The 17329-nt window shown below is 38.4% G+C and overlaps 1 protein-coding gene across 9 annotated transcripts in view; it reads left to right on the forward strand.

Annotated features, from left to right (window-relative positions):
- The window catches only part of ZNF536 (zinc finger protein 536), a 402112-nt gene that overhangs the window by 168084 nt on the left and 216699 nt on the right, over window positions 1-17329 (forward strand). For all 9 annotated transcript variants that reach the window (XM_043526140.1, XM_043526139.1, XM_043526141.1 and 6 more), the window contains one exon: window positions 12870-15041. In XM_043526140.1, the coding sequence (XP_043382075.1) occupies window positions 12872-15041 (2170 nt within the window). In that variant the 5' untranslated portion in view covers window positions 12870-12871. The remainder of the gene's footprint in view (window positions 1-12869; window positions 15042-17329) is intronic.

Genomic DNA, 17329 nt, shown 5'->3' on the forward strand with positions numbered 1-17329 from the left:
TATCTGTGGCAAATCAGAGACATGCATAAGTGAATTAAATACTGCTTCAGAAAGAGAAGCAAATCTTAAACAGTTGTTTTTTAAGCATGTAGTTGATATATTGATTATACCTATGTCAGTTTCACAGGTAGTAAATAACTTGTACTGCCCACAATTTTGATGGTGTATTGTGTTGTCCACTGTCTAAATTGACAGCAAGTATCTTGGAACAACCCTAATTCCCCACAAACTGTTTGAAAAGGGCCCAAAATATTGTTGTGTGATCTTGGCTGAACAGTCTGTGGCATCATGTGGCATATCATATTTTCTATTTTAAATATGAATTGGTTATAGATTTTTTCAAATTATGTGCTACTATTATATTTGTAGATGAGAGCTCTTATTTTCTTCTTTTTGTTTTTGACAGCCATTAAATATTTTCTTTCTCCTGCTGTGTGCAGATTTGGTAGGGAATGTATTTCTTAATTTGTTAACAAATGGGCTAACTTTGTGATCTTTGATCAGTCCTAAAACGGTAGTTGAGCATGCAGTGTATTTTAATATAACTGGGTCTTTTGTTCCACTAGAGAAAATGACTTAATTTGTAAGAGAGAATTTTCAAAACATATGTAACTTTAACTGTCTTTTTTTTTCTTCTTTTTTTTTTTTTTTTACTAGAACTGGGATTTCAGGGATGTGATGAATGTAAATTAAAGGCTCTTTATAACACAAGAGTAAATGGCAAAATGACTTTTTTTTTTTTGTTGGCCATCCCACTTGGTGCAATATCCTTTCCCCAGAAACCAAAATTTTAGTCTTTCATATAGAAATAAAAATCATCTCAATGGGCAAATACACCAATTTCAAAACAACTCGTTGGCTCAGAGATATTCTGGTTTTGCATTTTCACTGGGAATATGTATCTCTGTCCCTTGAAATCCATCTATTTATTGCAGTGACACCTACTGCTGAGAGAGCTGATCCACAACAGGATCAGTTACTGTTAAACTTGGCCAAAAAGCAGCTCATGACTCAACCAGCAGATGTTTCTGCGGCTTAGGTCAAAAGGAACTTATGGACTCCCTTGTTTTTTTGCTTTACTCCTAGAATTAAATGCCAGGGAAGTCAATACAAGGTACAGGCAGTTGACCTGACCAGTAGCTGGAGAAACTGAACTAGGGCCCTGAGGAGCTGGAAAGACTAAAGCATTAGTCTGTTGAGCCAGTGTGCTGGCTACAGTCCAGTAGTTTCAGACAACTGACTATCTGATTGTATGCCTGGATTTTAATAATAATTTTGTGTACTTATTTTATGATTTGTATCCAAGCTTATGCTCCTGACAGGTGCCCCTGTGAACAAAATCTCACTGGGCTATCTTGTATGAATATTTCACAATCAATCATACTTTGATCTACATTGCATGTGTGCATTTTATATTATATTTAGTTTTGCACAAAATCAAATCCTAAGCCCCCTATGAAATGGAAATAAAATGAGCAACACAGCGCTGCAGTCAGTTGTGCTTGGATTTAAATTGTTTTTAAATGTAGGTGAATTGAGTTTTGTGGTTTTAACCCTTCTCTGTTCATCCCTTAAAATCGTAAGGACCTGAGGCACTATCCTACTGTCCTGACCAAGCAAAAATTACATGTGCCTTTAGTAGCAGTTTGCTTGTGTCAGGACTGTAGGATTGAGTCTATAATACATATATATTGAGATAATATAATCAGTTACAGTACTGTAGGTTTACAGCTCTTCTTTCAATAGCATAGTGTCTTCAGATAGTAATAGAGGATTTAAAACACCTAACTTTCTATGGTCACAAAATGTATAAAACATGATGAAGTGGGAATAATTTCTAAACTTTGCAATAACTCCTGGAGTTTTTATTTTTACTATATAATATTAAAGTTGGAGCATTACAAGCTTAATTTCAAGGCTATTCTATCACTTTTTCGATAAATCAGTTGAACTGAATTATCAGATATCTGCTGCAAGAGGTTGTCCAAACTGGGGAGAATTAAAACAGTCTTTCACATTCGGAATTATATGGAAGTAAAAGTAAATGCATTTATGAAAAACAAAACAAAAAACAAAACTTCAATTTCATTAAACATTCCACAAATTCAGTCCAGTTTTGCATCTTGGTGTCATTATCATGATGACTCTTGTGAAAAGAAATTACTGAAAATAAATTAAAATGTGAATGCTTGCTTATAGCTAAAAACACTTTTATGCATCGTTTTCCTGAATAAATAAACAAACAAACAAACCCTGCCAAAAAACAACCAACAACATGCAACGGAACAGGATTTCTGAAAAATGTTTTTGAGTTACTGAACTTTCAGCACCAATTATTTATCTTTCTTGTGTTTGGATCCTACCTTTTAAAATATACACACAATAAAATAGAATAAATTCATGAGAAAAGGAGATTTTGCTAAGTCACAAGTAAAGTAACAATAAATTAAACAACTTTCTGCATTCTTCTAATCTTTCTATTGTAATGTGAGAATCAGATTTATAAATGCCTCTCCTCTTCTCTCAATGTCTTATAAATCACTGTAGTTTATAAACTACAATCAAGATCGTTTCATAATCCTTCACTTGTCGGTTAAGGTTCAAAATGCCTCACAAGCTGGAAAGTAGCCTCTAGTATTTTAGAAACTAAATGGTCTTCCCAATTCAGAATGGGAAAAAAAAAATGTAGCCTCATAGAAGTTCTTTCTGGTTTTGTTAAAGAATATAATTTTTAAGGTAACTTTTGGAAACCCCTTATTGTATCTACTCTCTAATATATGGAAATTACCCTGGAAGCGTAGGGTCATCATTGTAACATCATTTTTAAAGCAGAACACCAACTGAACTCAGTGAAGAGTTTGGTTAATGAGTGCTATAAAATCTAGCCTATAGTTTTGTCATATGTTTTCTTTTGTTTTCATTATAGTATTGATTGTTTAGTATTGGAAGATTGCTATCAATCCCAATAAATTTGCAGATTAGTCTCTGTTCTCAAACTTCACTGACCTAGTTGCGCAGTCACCGCATTACTAAAATGGATTTTAATAACATTTCCATAAGTAAGTAAAACTAACCTATGTTGAAAATCAATGCTTTCTTTGCGTTTTGCAAGAATACGCCCTTGCCCCCATATTTCTTAAATCTAATTACATTAGAAAAAAATGTATACACCCAGGGCCAGATTCTCACACCAGTGTAAATCTGGAATAACTACACTGAAGTGCATGAAGTTTTAAATGGGTATAAATGAGAGCAGAACCTGGCCTAATGTTTTTTGTGTTCTATCAGATTGGATAGCAGTGTAATGATGCTTTTAAATATAAATGAACACCCTGCCACATACATTTCTGTTAAGATTTAACTATTTCCAGCTATGTCTTTTCTTTTTTTTTTTTGTATTGCCTACAAATCAGTCAAAGAAGAATAGGTCAACCACACTGCCCTACTGTTTGTGTATTAATCATCTGGCAAATAAACCACTCAGTATCCTACCCACCCTCAGTAATATTTGTGATGTAATTTGTTTGGATGCCCAAATGTCACCAGCGTTGATTGTAAAAGATGAAAAAAATGTACTTGCTCAGCACACCCAGCTCTGGGCTAAAATGTAAGCATGAAATCTCTGGTTTATTTTTGTAATAATGTTTACAGCTGTTTAATGACCCTGAAAAGGTTCAGTAGTCTGGTGTTCTCTATTTCTTAACAGGAGTGTATTATGCTTATAACAACCGTAGTTAAACAGTTTCAGCTACCACAATAAGAACAATATTTAATACAAATTCAGTGTGTATTCTGTAAAGTTTCCTCAGTGATACTTGTTTACGAGTCACTTAGAATCAAAACAATCTATAGCTGACTATCTAGAATTTGTCAATTGACCATATGTGTAAGATACACTTACAAGAATATTTCTAGTGGGAGAAATAAATTCTGAGGGCTAAATCCTAAAAATGCTTATATAGTTGGGAGAACTTTTACGCACATGTAAGTGCTTACAGGATCAGGGCGTGAAAGAGCATTACATTTAAACATGTGAGCTGGTAATCCATTACTTTGCTTTGTGAATCTTTTAGCTAGCATTATCTGAGATATAACAACATCCCAGCAAAATTTTTAAAATGGCAATTTTCTCTAGTATGGTGAAAATGGGAATGCTGTAGTGGTTCACCGTACAATAGGAATGAACTGATGGCTGAACTTGGTTCATTCTGTTTTCAAAGACTAAAGCTATATATTTTTAAAACTAGTTATTATCTAGGGGATGAGGGAGGGGCTTTGATTCCAGCAGAAGAAAACCAGGCTTTTCATGTTAAATTATTGTGTATTGTGGTGACAGGCATTTCTGGTGTCATCATTGTTTTAAATTCCAGTAATCCATTTCAAATACTTTAAATATAATCTGTGTACTCAATTGAAATGGTTAAAGTCAGAATTTTAGTTATTGATATCATGGGATAAAGTCTGGAGGGCAAAAATGTGAGCGAGATCAAAATAGCTATTAGCACGATCAAAGGCAATTGAATGGCTCACTGTACCTTTGTATGAAAGATGAGAGAGAGTATTTTGATAATGCGTGTATCCAGGGTGGGTTTCATAAACTGTGAGTACCCTCAGCATGGAAATAGGAAATTGTACAGCTCAAGTAGAAAACTCCCGTCATCTCACATTTTCATTAGCTAGATAATCAGGGCTCAATCCTGCTTTGTCATATATGGCATCTATTGCAACATATGCTGGAAAATCAATTGTTCTCTAGCATACAACATGGTGAGAATTCAGCATCCAGGACTAGGGGACTCACTTTCATTTAATCAACCTTTATATATAGACAGAAAGTGACATTCCTTTTAGGATGAGTGGGGCCAAGTCCTTGCAGAATTACAGTACTGGGCAATGGTCAGTTTGCCAACATGCTATATGCATTGCTAAATTGGAAGGATAGGCAAGAGCTCTGAGTATGACAAAATCATTTAGATAGAAGTAAAAAATGTTACTAAGTTTAACTTTCTTAATTTTTGTTCCTGTAGTTAAGCATTCTTAGTATTAACTTATGGTTGAAATGGAAAATCTCATGCTAAAAAAAGTATTGAATCTCTTTGTATAACATTTTTATGAGCAGGATGAATCCTCATCATGGTCTGAGTTTAAACCTTACTCAGATTGATGGGTGTGAATACACCCTTCAGATAACATAACTCGAAGGATAAGATAATCACAAGCCTCCACCGAACAAAAAAGGATTATGTGAACCCACTCAGGAGTTTTGGACTGTACAGAAGAAAGGGCTTTTGGCTCAATTTTGTGTGTATGTGTGAGAACACAAAACCAGAGAATGACAGAAACAGTCTGAAGAAATCCAAGCAGCACCTGCAAACACAGTGTGACCCCAGGGGAAGCTAAAGAGAGCACTTTTGGGTCTGGTACTGGCTAAAGAGGCTTGTGGCTGTGCACAAAGAAGCTATTCCATGGTTTTGATTCTTCCTGCATTTGGAGAAGCAGGACTTTACACATTCTTTGTAAATGAACAAGATTTCATCAAAGACAATACCAGAATTCATCATCAATCAACTGGAACATTAGAGTCAAAAAGGGGAAACACAATATATAAACATAAACTTTACAATAGATGAATTTTAAAATGTCTGTTATCCCATTTTTATTTTGGTTAGGTAAGAACTCAGAAATTTGGATGCTTAGCTAAACACTTTTGGTTTGGAGAATTAGGCTGTATTACAGTATTACAGGAATTAACTTTACTTGTCAGTCTTCCCAAATTTGTTGGTTTCAGAAAACCAAGAAAATACCAAGCTGAAACAAATTAGTGGAGAGGCTCACACATTTCTTAACAAAACTTTTTTCTTTAATTTTTAAGCTAAAGTTGAGTTTGTAAACACATGTTAACTAACTTCAAAAAAACATGAGACTTGATCCTGCTCCTGCTGCAGCTGATGGTAAAACTTCCTATGACTTTAATGTGAGCAAGATCAGGCCACAGGTATATTGCAATAGTGTATATTAAAAAAAAAAAACAAAAACCAAAAAACCCCAGAAATTTGAAAGCCAGGAAACTTGAATTTCAGCAACCAGCCTCAACTCTGATCCTCAGTCTCCGTTCCTTGTTTACCTAATGTATCTTACGGCAATGGCAATGTAACAAAAATGATTTACCATTTGAGCTGGTTGGTGAAAAATTGAAAACTGAAAAATTCCAGCCCAAAATAAAAGATAAAACTGTGTATTCAGAAATGCAGCCACAGAGCCTCATCAGAGTTGTGGTTCAGGTGCCTCATGCCTCCATTCCCCTCTATCAGTCAAGCGCCCTCGTTGGACTACATTTCCCATGGTGCTCCACAGCCTCCTCTGTTGCTGAGCCACTCCGGTGCTTCGTAACAGAGGTAGTCTGGCTGTAGAGCCCAGGCTGTAGAAGAGAATGGAGGCATGGGGCACCACAGCAACATTTCCAAATTGAAATTTTCTGAACTTTATGATATGTTTTTTTAAGGAAAAGTTGAGGTTTCTTGTTGAAAGCAGACAGTTTTCATGATACATTTCATTCAGTTGAAACCCCAGTTACCTGTGACTTGGGCTTTAGTGGACAATTTGAGTAGTCTAGATGGGACAAAACTGCACAGGGCAGTTTCTGGAGGATTGATTCCTCGTGGTTTATGGGGACAGTGGATGAGGCAGGAAGAATGGAGTTTCTAGTTTGATGAATTTGTTTGAGTTCTCTAACGAGTGGAATGATAGATGAGGGAGGGTGTTGTTTCTCTACTGCATATAGATACAGGCTGAGTTGATGTGGACCCAGTAGCAAAATAGGGACAGACACATGCATGTAAATAAGTGATAGACAGCACCTTTTATTAAATTTTAATATAGGGGAGGGGCGCTAACCCACCCACCACCTATACTCTCCTAAACCAGGCTTTTAATTAGTTACAGTGCAGGGGTTACATGACTCTTTATCATATAACCTGTAACCAGCGCTACGTTTACAGGGCTCCTTATCATTTAAACGATAATGTGGGGTAGGCTGTCCTCCGCTTACCCCCCCAGGACTTAGTTCTTTCTACCACCACACCCACCACAAGAGGGTGCAGCAGGGCTACAAGGTCTGACCTCAGCCCACCAAGGCCAAAAGATCTCACCCTATCCCAAGGCCCATCACCAAAATCCCAGGTCTTTTATCTCTGGGACCCACTCATTCTATTCTCTTGACGGCGCTGGAAACTGCCCTCAAGTTGTGATGAATAAACCACAGGTAACACCCCAGTACTTCAGTTAGGTATTAAGCGTGTTCTTGCTTATCCCACTGTGGCTTGAAGGTGAGGTGAGGAAGGCAAAAACCGTTCTGGTCTCCTGCCAATTTGCCCATGGGAGAAAAAATTCCTTCCTGATCCCCATAAACAGATGATTGGTTAGACCTGCAGCATCTGTCAGACCTGGTTCCCATTCCTAGTTTGGGGGTGGAATGGTGGAACGGAAATGAAGGAGGCTGCACATGACCCCCATGCCAGGTTAAGTGGGGAATGCCAGCCAGTCAGTACCCCTCCCCCCCCGGCTGGCCACGCAGTACCGGAGACTCCCAGGGGGAGGAGCTACCTATTGTCGCTTGGCAAGTGTCTCCCTCCCTTGCTGCTGGGACTGTCCCCCTTTCACCGCCAACCCCATCAAGTTCTCCCACCTGTTCATGCGGGCGGGTGGCATATGTTACTGTGTTTTGCTGTGAATGGTCAGATAAACAGGAAGAGGTTCTAGGTTACACAAGAAGTGTAAGAGAAGGGTTGGTGGTGACCATTGGAAACATCTCTGAGGTAGGACTGGGGGATTTCTGGTGGATAGGGAGGATGTCGATAAAGAGTCAGAGTTAAAACTGTTTGCTGAACCTCAACTACATATTTCCTTCCTGAAAGACAATTTTTAAAATACATCTCTAAGTACATAAGATTTTTGCCTGGGAATTTCCTTTTTTGTTTGATTTGTGTGTTTGTTTAGAAACTACTTTAAAATGTTGATATGCCGTGAAAGCTTGTTGTGTTTTTTAAGCTCTTTGATCCCTGTTGATGGGACGTCCTGTGCTCTTCAGACTGTGTACGAATGGCAGGTGGACGATGAATTTGGAAATGAAGGTATTATACCTGCTGGGAAGTGAGGGAGGAAGTGGCACATGAGGGCAATCACTGAAAAGGTTACACCTTCAAAAGCAGGAGAAGTGCAGTCTGCACTGCGGTACTGAAAGGATTACACCTGCAGCAAGATGAGGTGCAGAGGCAGGAGTGAGAGTTGGGAGATGAATAGGAATTATAGAGGTGGCGACAGCATCTAGGCACAGCTGCCAAGGGGCACTGATGCAGCTTTCGTCAGGTGCACCATCAGGATCAGGTTACAGTAGCTGGATCCCTGAAGCGGGGCAAGCAACCAGTAGATAAGACAGTTAGAAAGGAGAGGATCATAGCCTTTCAATCCACACAAAAATGGGACTACCTTCATGCCCTTCCTTCATATTTCAGCAGGGAAAAAGCAGTATTGCCAAACCCAAAAGTTTAAAAATTGTCAGACCCAAAAAATCATGAGGATTGATTCAGTGATAGATCCACTGATTGATTGATTGAAGTGATTTGGGTCCCATTGCAGGAGCTCTTGCTCCCCAAAATTCTAATTAGTTAATTCTGTGTCCCTTCCAGACCCCCATCTGCCCCTCCCCTAGTCTAGCCATTAACTAAGCACCCATAGCCCCTGTCTCAAGTCTACCCCCTAGCCCCACCTCTATTCCCCACACACACACACTTGCCCACTTCCCAAGCATGGTATTGCAGGGGTGGAGAAGGGCTGGGGTCGGGGAGGAGCTGACCCATGTTATCACAAGAGGGGAGGGGTGTGGAGGGAGCAGGGTCACCTTGAGCAGCTGATCTCTTCCTGCTCCCGCCCCAACACCTCCTCATGAGCCAAGAGCAGTTCAAGGGTAGAGGAGGAGGGAAGAATTCTGCCTGTCTCCTGCAGTAGCTCTGATTGGCTGCTCTTCCCCAGGAGGTGGGGGGGGGGCGCACCTAATTGTAACGAGTTTTCCTGTGGGCAGGGCTGAATATGGTGTGAGTGTTGGAGCATCTCCTGTCATCGACAGATTGGCCCAAAAATCGAGTTACTGGCTAGAGAGGGCAGCGCAGGACATGGTCTGCCTGGCAGCTCCAGCAGGAACTTCCTCAGTGCACAGGAAGCCTGCGGCACCTCTGGGGACTGCGGCACCTCCGGGGCCCTCTGCTCCAGGCTCCCCATCCCAGGTTGTCAGAAGGCTTGTGACTCAGTGGCTCTCTTCTCATTCCTCTCCAGCTGCTCTGCTACCCGCCTCCATCTCCCCAGCTGAAAATCTACTAGAAGCATCTAGGCCGCTGTGCTTTTTACTCCTCCTGCCCAAATCTTTCCAGTGAAGGGAGCAGCAGCATTTACTGCCCTCCACAGGAGATATAATTCTACTCTTCTCCTGGGATCCTCCGTTACCTCAGGTTTTGTGGCCCGTGTAAAGTAGTCCTGCTTGCACTCTTGGCAGGGATCTTCTGGGAATTTGGATCTGTGTAAGAAACAGGGTGAGATAAAGATTTCACCTATGCCTGTAGGTATTGCCAGTCCCAAAACATTCAAAAATAATGAGTCAGGTCTCAAACAATCATGAAATTCGTTTAAAAAGTATGACATTTTAAATCAATAATAAGTTTTGTGTTCTTTGTATTAGCCGTGTCTTTTCTGACCCTTTAGGTGCACTTAAATCATGTTTTCAAGCATGTCTCTGTGACCAAGAGGGATAAAAACATATTTCTCCAAAAATAAACAACCCCTGTGCTGGAAAGCTATGTTTTCATCACTTGACTTCAGGAGTTGGGGCTTTAAGAAAATTATCAAACATTGCAAGACTTGCATCATGCCCTCCCTGGTGGGAAATGTGTGTATATGAACATATTAGCAACCAGGAGCAGGCCTTGAAATAGAAGGGTTTGTTTTTAGTAAGGAGAAAGAGAGTAAGGTGTGCTATTGATATGGGTTGGACAGCTGGTGGGGAGAACTTCAAAAATAGCTTGAATTTTTTAGGAAAAATCACTGAGAAACTTTTAACTTTTCAACTGTAGCTGCTACAAGGTTTTTTTTTTTTAAAGTCCATCTTTGAGGAAAAATACTACAAAATAGCATAAACCTCAACAAATATAAAACAAAACCAAGTCCAACAACTGTAGGTTAGAAATGATACTTAGTGTTAACCATCAGTATTAATAAACACCACTGGGATCTGACAGAGTTTTCAAACTTTGATAAGGGATAATGCTAAAATTAGCCACCTAGTCTCCCTGAAAAAACTTAAGGGCACCAATTCCCATTGAGGTCTACTGAATAAAGCAAACTTGGAGTGTATATATCAAGCTGTTTTTAGAAAAAATGACATTCTAAGAAGACTCTTCAAAAAAAAATCTCCTGGATTTTCAAATTCTCATGTCTCCAAGGTGCCTTGTCTGATTAACCTCAAACCTGGGGGGGAAAATCACCTCCAGCTAGAAACAAACACAAGAAATTTCAAACAGAAAATAGCTTATTTGAAGGAGGTAGAAGGGAAGTAGCGTCAAAATTAGATTTAACAGAAAAGCAAACAATAAAAAAATTTGCTCCCATTCACACGTATCTAATTCTGTGTACCTGCGATCTAGTGGATTGAACCCAGCAGGGGAGCCAGGAATTCCATTCATTTACTATGTAGTCTTCAGTGATGCTTGAATCACTCTGTATTTGTTTCCTCACCTATGAGAGGCTTACCTATAACCAACTCAGAGGTGTTGTGAATTTATATATGTGTAAAACACTGTTGTACAGAGAGTAAGTGCTAAGTATTATGTGTATTACAGACTTCTACATCTAATCTGTGTGTTTATTTATAAATAATGCTGAATGTTAGAAATGGGTCCAAACACAATCCCTGGATCTGAACACTACTGAACTTTGGAAAAGTTCTGATCTGGATACAAACATGAACTTTGTGGTTCAGGCTCATATTTAATATATGTCAATGTATATTTCCTCTTTTTCTCTTATAAAATCTTAATCTCAACATCAGTCATCCTGTCAAGGAAAACCAAACAGACCTCCCTATGGACACCAACCAGGCTTCTCTTAGACTCCAATCTTGCAAATACTTAAGCACATGTATAAGTTTGCTTACAAGAGTTGTGCCACTGAAGTCTATGGAATTACTCCCATGAGCGCAGTTACAAACATCTTCAGTATTTGCCAGATCTGGGCCTCAGATTGTCTGGCAAGTGGCCATTGTAAAGCAGTGTGAGGTTTGGTCTCCACCTGGGCCGAACATGTTGCCTTTGCAGCAAGCCTGGTGAGTAAGTTTCTGTGTCCAGACATGAATAATAAGTCAAATCAATTAAATAACTATTCAGTAAGAAGTTAAGGAATTTAGTAATTTTATGGTGGAGAAAGGGTCAGATTATATCTGTAAATAAAACAGATCTTCATTATGTTTCCATCTGACCGTATAGTTTCTTATTGTTCAAAAGTCATTAATGTAAAAGTTTTTATTTTAAATAGAATGTTATAGATACATTATTTCTGAATAGACTAGACAATGTGGCAAGAATAGAATATTATTATGGACAATTATGTGGACCAGCACTGAGTGCTTGTGTTTAACAAACAGCTTTGAGTTCTAATTTTCTGCAGTACACATACTGAAGGTATTATTTGTACTCGTTAATGTATGTTGGGAAAGTTATTTAAAATACTTACATTTGTTGATACTTCCTATAGCATACTTTCTATAGATACTTCCTATAGGATTTTAATTGGTTTTATCTAGTTTTATATGAGAACTCTTTAAAACAAATCAGAGTCCCTTAAATCACATATATTACCCATCAAATGACAGAGATATTTCTTTATAAACTTAAAAGTTTTTCTAAGAACTGAAATCTGAAGGGTCTCAACAATGAATTAAAAGATTTAGCAGAAGATAATTTATGCATTTTTTTGATGGTCACAGTTTCAGAATGACAAAAAACAATGTCTTGTAACAAAAGGGTTAAATCTTAATCTCAGAGGTTTACAAAGCTGCTAGTCGCAGTCTCCTTAAAATTTAATATACCTCGTTAATGCTTACTTGCAAACACTGAAGGATTTTTATGATTATAATCATGTGTTACAGCACCTAGTACTGTTTCTAAGCAGCATACTAATCAGCTTAATGAGATATTACTGCACTTTTTGTTGACTGAAGCAAAATCCCTTTTATTGTTCTAAAGCTTGTCCTTTACTTTATTTTTTCCAAAAAACATTATCTTGTTTTATTGTATACCAGTAAATATCATGCCTTCATTTTTTTATCAAATCATAAAACTATCTTTCTCATTGTGGAATGTGGAATATATTGAAAATGGTTAATAGAACTGAAAGTTACATTTTGTTTTCTGTTTGTGTTTTTTTAAATGGAAATGGGAGAGATGCATAACCTTTCTTTTTCTATAGATTGAAAATGTAAACAGGTGCAGTTTCACAGGAAATGGAACAGGAGACATTGAAAAGCTTATGCCGCCCCTTTAATAATTAGATATTGAAATTGGCAACATGCTATTTTAAAATACTAATTAATAATTTAAATCAGTAAACATACAGTACAATGAAGGCATTATATAATTAAGAACAAATATGATCACAACTGTATAGTATAATTAGCATTTAATATACTTTTTATTGTTTTCTACTATAATTCCTTTGCATTATTATGTGTAGGTTAAACATAAAATGAAAATATTATGTCCACAGATATAGTTGATTCAATGCTTATAACTATTTTGAAGTACAAATCTAAACTATCTCCTTATTTTCAGGGATGGAGGAAGCTAGTTTGTGCCTTGGTGTTTCTTCAGCTGTATCAGAAGCTGACACCCACCTCAACAGTACCATACTTAATGGCCAGTATTCAATGAGCCAGAAGCTGCATCAGATAACTTCACAGCTCAGTCATGCCTTTCCAGAACTCCAAAACAGGCAGAATACTGAGGAGAAGGCATCAGCACCACTAGAAGACAAAAGTCACGTGGCTATAGCAAATCAGCCAATCAGCAGTCAGATGGCACTGTTAGCAAACCAGCTCAATAGAGATGTTGACACCAGTTTGAACGGAAGAGTGGATCTGCAACAATTTTTAAATGGACAAAACCTTGGGATCATGTCTCAGATGAGTGATATCGAGGATGATGCCAGAAAGAACAGAAAGTACCCATGTCCCCTCTGTGGGAAACGCTTTCGGTTTAATAGCATCCTATCGCTCCACATGCGCACTCACACTGGAGAGAAACCATTTAAGTGTCCATACTGTGACCACAGAGCAGCTCAGAAAGGCAATCTGAAGATTCACCTACGTACTCACAAACTTGGAAACCTTGGCAAAGGCCGTGGAAGAGTCCGAGAAGAAAACAGGCTTTTACATGAGCTGGAGGAGAGGGCAATTCTGCGAGACAAGCAGATGAAAAGCAGCCTTTTGCAGCCACGACCCGATGTGAAAGCACAGCAACATTCACAGCCAACACCTCTTGCAAACTGTAATTTGTCTGTGCCAGCTAATCACAGCACACCTGATATTTTGAACCCTGTCCCCTCTCCAAAGCCTGTCAGTGTCCAGGAAGAAGTAGTAGCTCAGACTGCTGGGTTCAGATGCACATTTTGCAAAGGAAAGTTTAAGAAGCGGGAAGAGCTGGACAGACACATAAGGATCCTGCACAAGCCTTACAAGTGTACTCTGTGTGACTTCGCTGCCTCCCAGGAGGAGGAGCTGATTAGTCACGTGGAGAAAGCTCACATCACTGCAGAGTCAGCTCAAGGCCAGGGATCCAATGGGAATGGAGAACAATCTACCAATGAGTTTCGCTGTGAGGTGTGCGGCCAAGTATTTAGCCAAGCCTGGTTCCTCAAAGGCCACATGAGAAAGCACAAAGATTCGTTTGAGCACTGCTGTCAGATTTGTGGTAGGCGCTTCAAAGAGCCTTGGTTTCTTAAAAATCACATGAAAGTCCATCTGAATAAATTATCCGTAAAGAACAAATCTCCTAATGATCCAGAAGTTCCTGTATCCATCAGCAGTATGTCACAGGAAGCTCATGCAAACTTGTATTCACGATACCTATCATGTTTGCAAAGTGGCTTTCTTCCTCCAGACAAAGCAAGTTTAAGTGAACAAAATCAGATTTATAACAAAGGAGATTTGCCCATGAAAGAGAAAGAAGTTCTGGGGAAACTCCTTTCACCCATTTCTGGCATCGGCCACAGTATTGCTGAAGGGGATAAACATTCTTTATTAGGCTGTCTCAATCTGGTGCCTCCTCTGAAATCCAGCTGTATAGAAAGGTTACAGGCTGCTGCCAAGGCTGCAGAGATGGATCCAGTAAACAGCTATCAAGCCTGGCAGCTTATGGCGAGGGGAATGGCCATGGAACATGGCTTTTTGTCTAAAGAGCAGCAGATACAGCGCAGCCATGAAGACACTTTGGCAAATGCTGGAGTTATGTTTGATAAGGAGAAGCGGGAGTATGTGTTAGTAGGAGCAGATGGCTCTAAGCAGAAAATGCCTGCTGATTTGGTTCGCAGCACTAAAATGGGCAATCAGAGAGACTTGCCAAACAAACTAGACCCTTTAGAAGGCAGTCGAGATTTTTTGTCACATGGTATGAACCAGGGACTTGATTATAACATGCAAAGTCATGGGAATGTGAAAGAAAAGCCAACTGAGTGTCCTGACTGTGGAAGGGTTTTTAGAACATACCACCAAGTTGTTGTTCACTCCAGGGTACACAAGAGAGACAGAAAAGCAGAAGAAGAGATAATTCAAAGTAGCCTCGATGAGCGACGTGGGTCTGGAAGTGATCAAGAGTCTCAGTCTGTCAGCAGGTCGACAACACCAGGGTCCTCTAACATTACTGAAGAAAGTGGAGTAGGTGGGGGTCTCTCACAGACAGGAAGTGCACAAGAGGACAGTCCACATCCTTCCTCACCTTCCTCTTCAGGTATGCTAACTTATCCATCACCAATTTTGACTGAGAAATTAGATGCTATAGTTTAAATGACAATAATTTAGTATTTTATACAATTTGCCAGTGTTATTCCTACTTACAGTTCCCAAATAGTTTGCAGGGCTGTGGTGCTGTGTGCTAGAGCATGGTATTTTGGGATCTCTTTTTTAAAATCCCTTCACGCTTTTTAAACGAATTCTCATTTCACCTGTGGATATTTTTCATGGTCAAACTTTTCCTGGCCTTTCAGCTCTCTCTTCAGCTATGCCACAAGTGGCAATGTACAAGGTCTGTGCTTTCACCAATGAGGGTGTCACTTGGGGAACCCCTTTCTCTGGGGTTCTAAAGCTCCTCTGTTATATCCCTGCTCGCTCTCTCTTCCAGACCCTACTGTTGCCTCCAGGTGGAAAGGTGAAGCAAGTTACTTTCTTTAAGCTATAGCTCAAAGGGGTATATTGTATTGGCCACCAGCCCTCCTGAGAGAAGCAGCCTAGTCCCAATCCCCAAACAACTCAGTTATTTTGCTGAGATATGCACTGCCACCAGGTCACCGTGCTGACTAGAACAACAACAAAAATAAAATAAAATCCATGATTAGGTTTTTTTACATAATTTTCATTTATATGCTTATTTTAACATGTATGCATCCTTCCATTTATTCCATGTGTATTTGAAAGTACAAGATAAATAGAAATTGAACTGAAACATTTTAATTGCATTGTATGTCATGTTAACTTCCTGTGTATAAAATAGCAAAACAGATAATATTTCATTGAAGATGTCTATAAAATATTGAGCTTCCTGGTACAATTTTTAAAGTTACTAGCCTATGACTGCTGAAATAAAATCTCCAAGTAATAACAGGTAAGATTTCTGGCCTCATCTATATTTCCAATGCCACTTACTAATGGATAGTAAATTGAAAGTTATATCTTCAGCCCTTTATAAAGAAAGCACCTCACTAATACTGTAATCATTCTGCAAGGCTAACAACAGAGGAAATCATGCCATAACAAATACTCTGTTACTAATGGCAACATTGATTTCTGCAATCAGCCATTAAGTCTAGAAAATGAAAGACAGTTTGAGGTACCTTAAGGCATTACGTTGCCCACTGTTAAAGATCTGGTAGCAGGCTGTTGAGGGTAATTCTTTTTAGTTTTTTTCCCCCAGTTTCGATAAATATTTTAGTATTGGAGGCAATTCACTGTTACAGTTATTAAGTATATGCTAGTTTATTTTTGTTGTTCTTGTCATGCTCCAGTATACTCGACTTCTAAGGCCAAATTAATATAAAAATAAAGTGTTATTTTGCAGGCTTATTACAAACCAGTAAAGAAATTGTTAAGACACATAAATCTGCACTCCACATTCCACAGATTCCTATAGTACTTAATGTTGTTGTTTAAATACCCATGAAACACACTGTCTACTCTTAGAGTCATAGCCTCATTTACAATTTATTACTGGTGAGACATATTAGAAAAAGCTATGTAGGAACAAGGGTAACAGGCAAGAGCTAATTTCATACTATATATAGTTGTTCGTATTGTTTTAAGAGGGTTGAAAATATGTCAGGATAAAGAAAATTATTTTTTCAACTTGTTAAAATCCTAAACATTATAAAAAAAATTATTGCTGTACTTTTAATATATAAAGTGTCACCTTTGTTTCAGTATAAAAAGCATGACTATAAATGGGTTTGAAGTAAGTGATCCGTAAATCATTTAGCTAAATTCTGTGAGAATTCTTCCTGGGCTTTTAGAAAAGTTTAGAGGATAACAAGAAGAGAGTCTCAGAACTTCTGAGTTTTCTGAATGACACTGAACTAACCATAGATTTAAATAATTAAAAAAAAAGAAAGAAAAGAAAAAGAAAAGAAAGCGGAGGCACCTGAAAGGTAGAGTTTTTGAATTCCAAACGTTCTGGTTCATTAAATGAATTGTTTGAGAGTCAAGAGATAACATTGCGATGTTATTCTCTCTGCTGCCATTCATTTAAAATTATTATTAACTAAAACTTGACATCTCATTAAAACCATATACTTTCACTTCTGCGATGGTTATATTGATGCATTTAGAGATGGAAGCAAAATATATGCAATAACAACTTGTGGCTTTTATACTGGAGAATATTGTTAATCATGCATGCTGGTTGATTAATTTCTGATTGTCTTCTTTAGTCTCTTACAATGAAAGCTAAAAAAAGTCTGTGCATATAATATACATTTTCATATGTATAGATGCAAGGATTTTGGGAACTTCTTTATCAGATGAAAACAA

The sequence above is a fragment of the Chelonia mydas genome, chromosome 12, assembly GCF_015237465.2.
Source record: "Chelonia mydas isolate rCheMyd1 chromosome 12, rCheMyd1.pri.v2, whole genome shotgun sequence".
Taxonomy (NCBI): Eukaryota; Metazoa; Chordata; order Testudines; family Cheloniidae; genus Chelonia; species Chelonia mydas.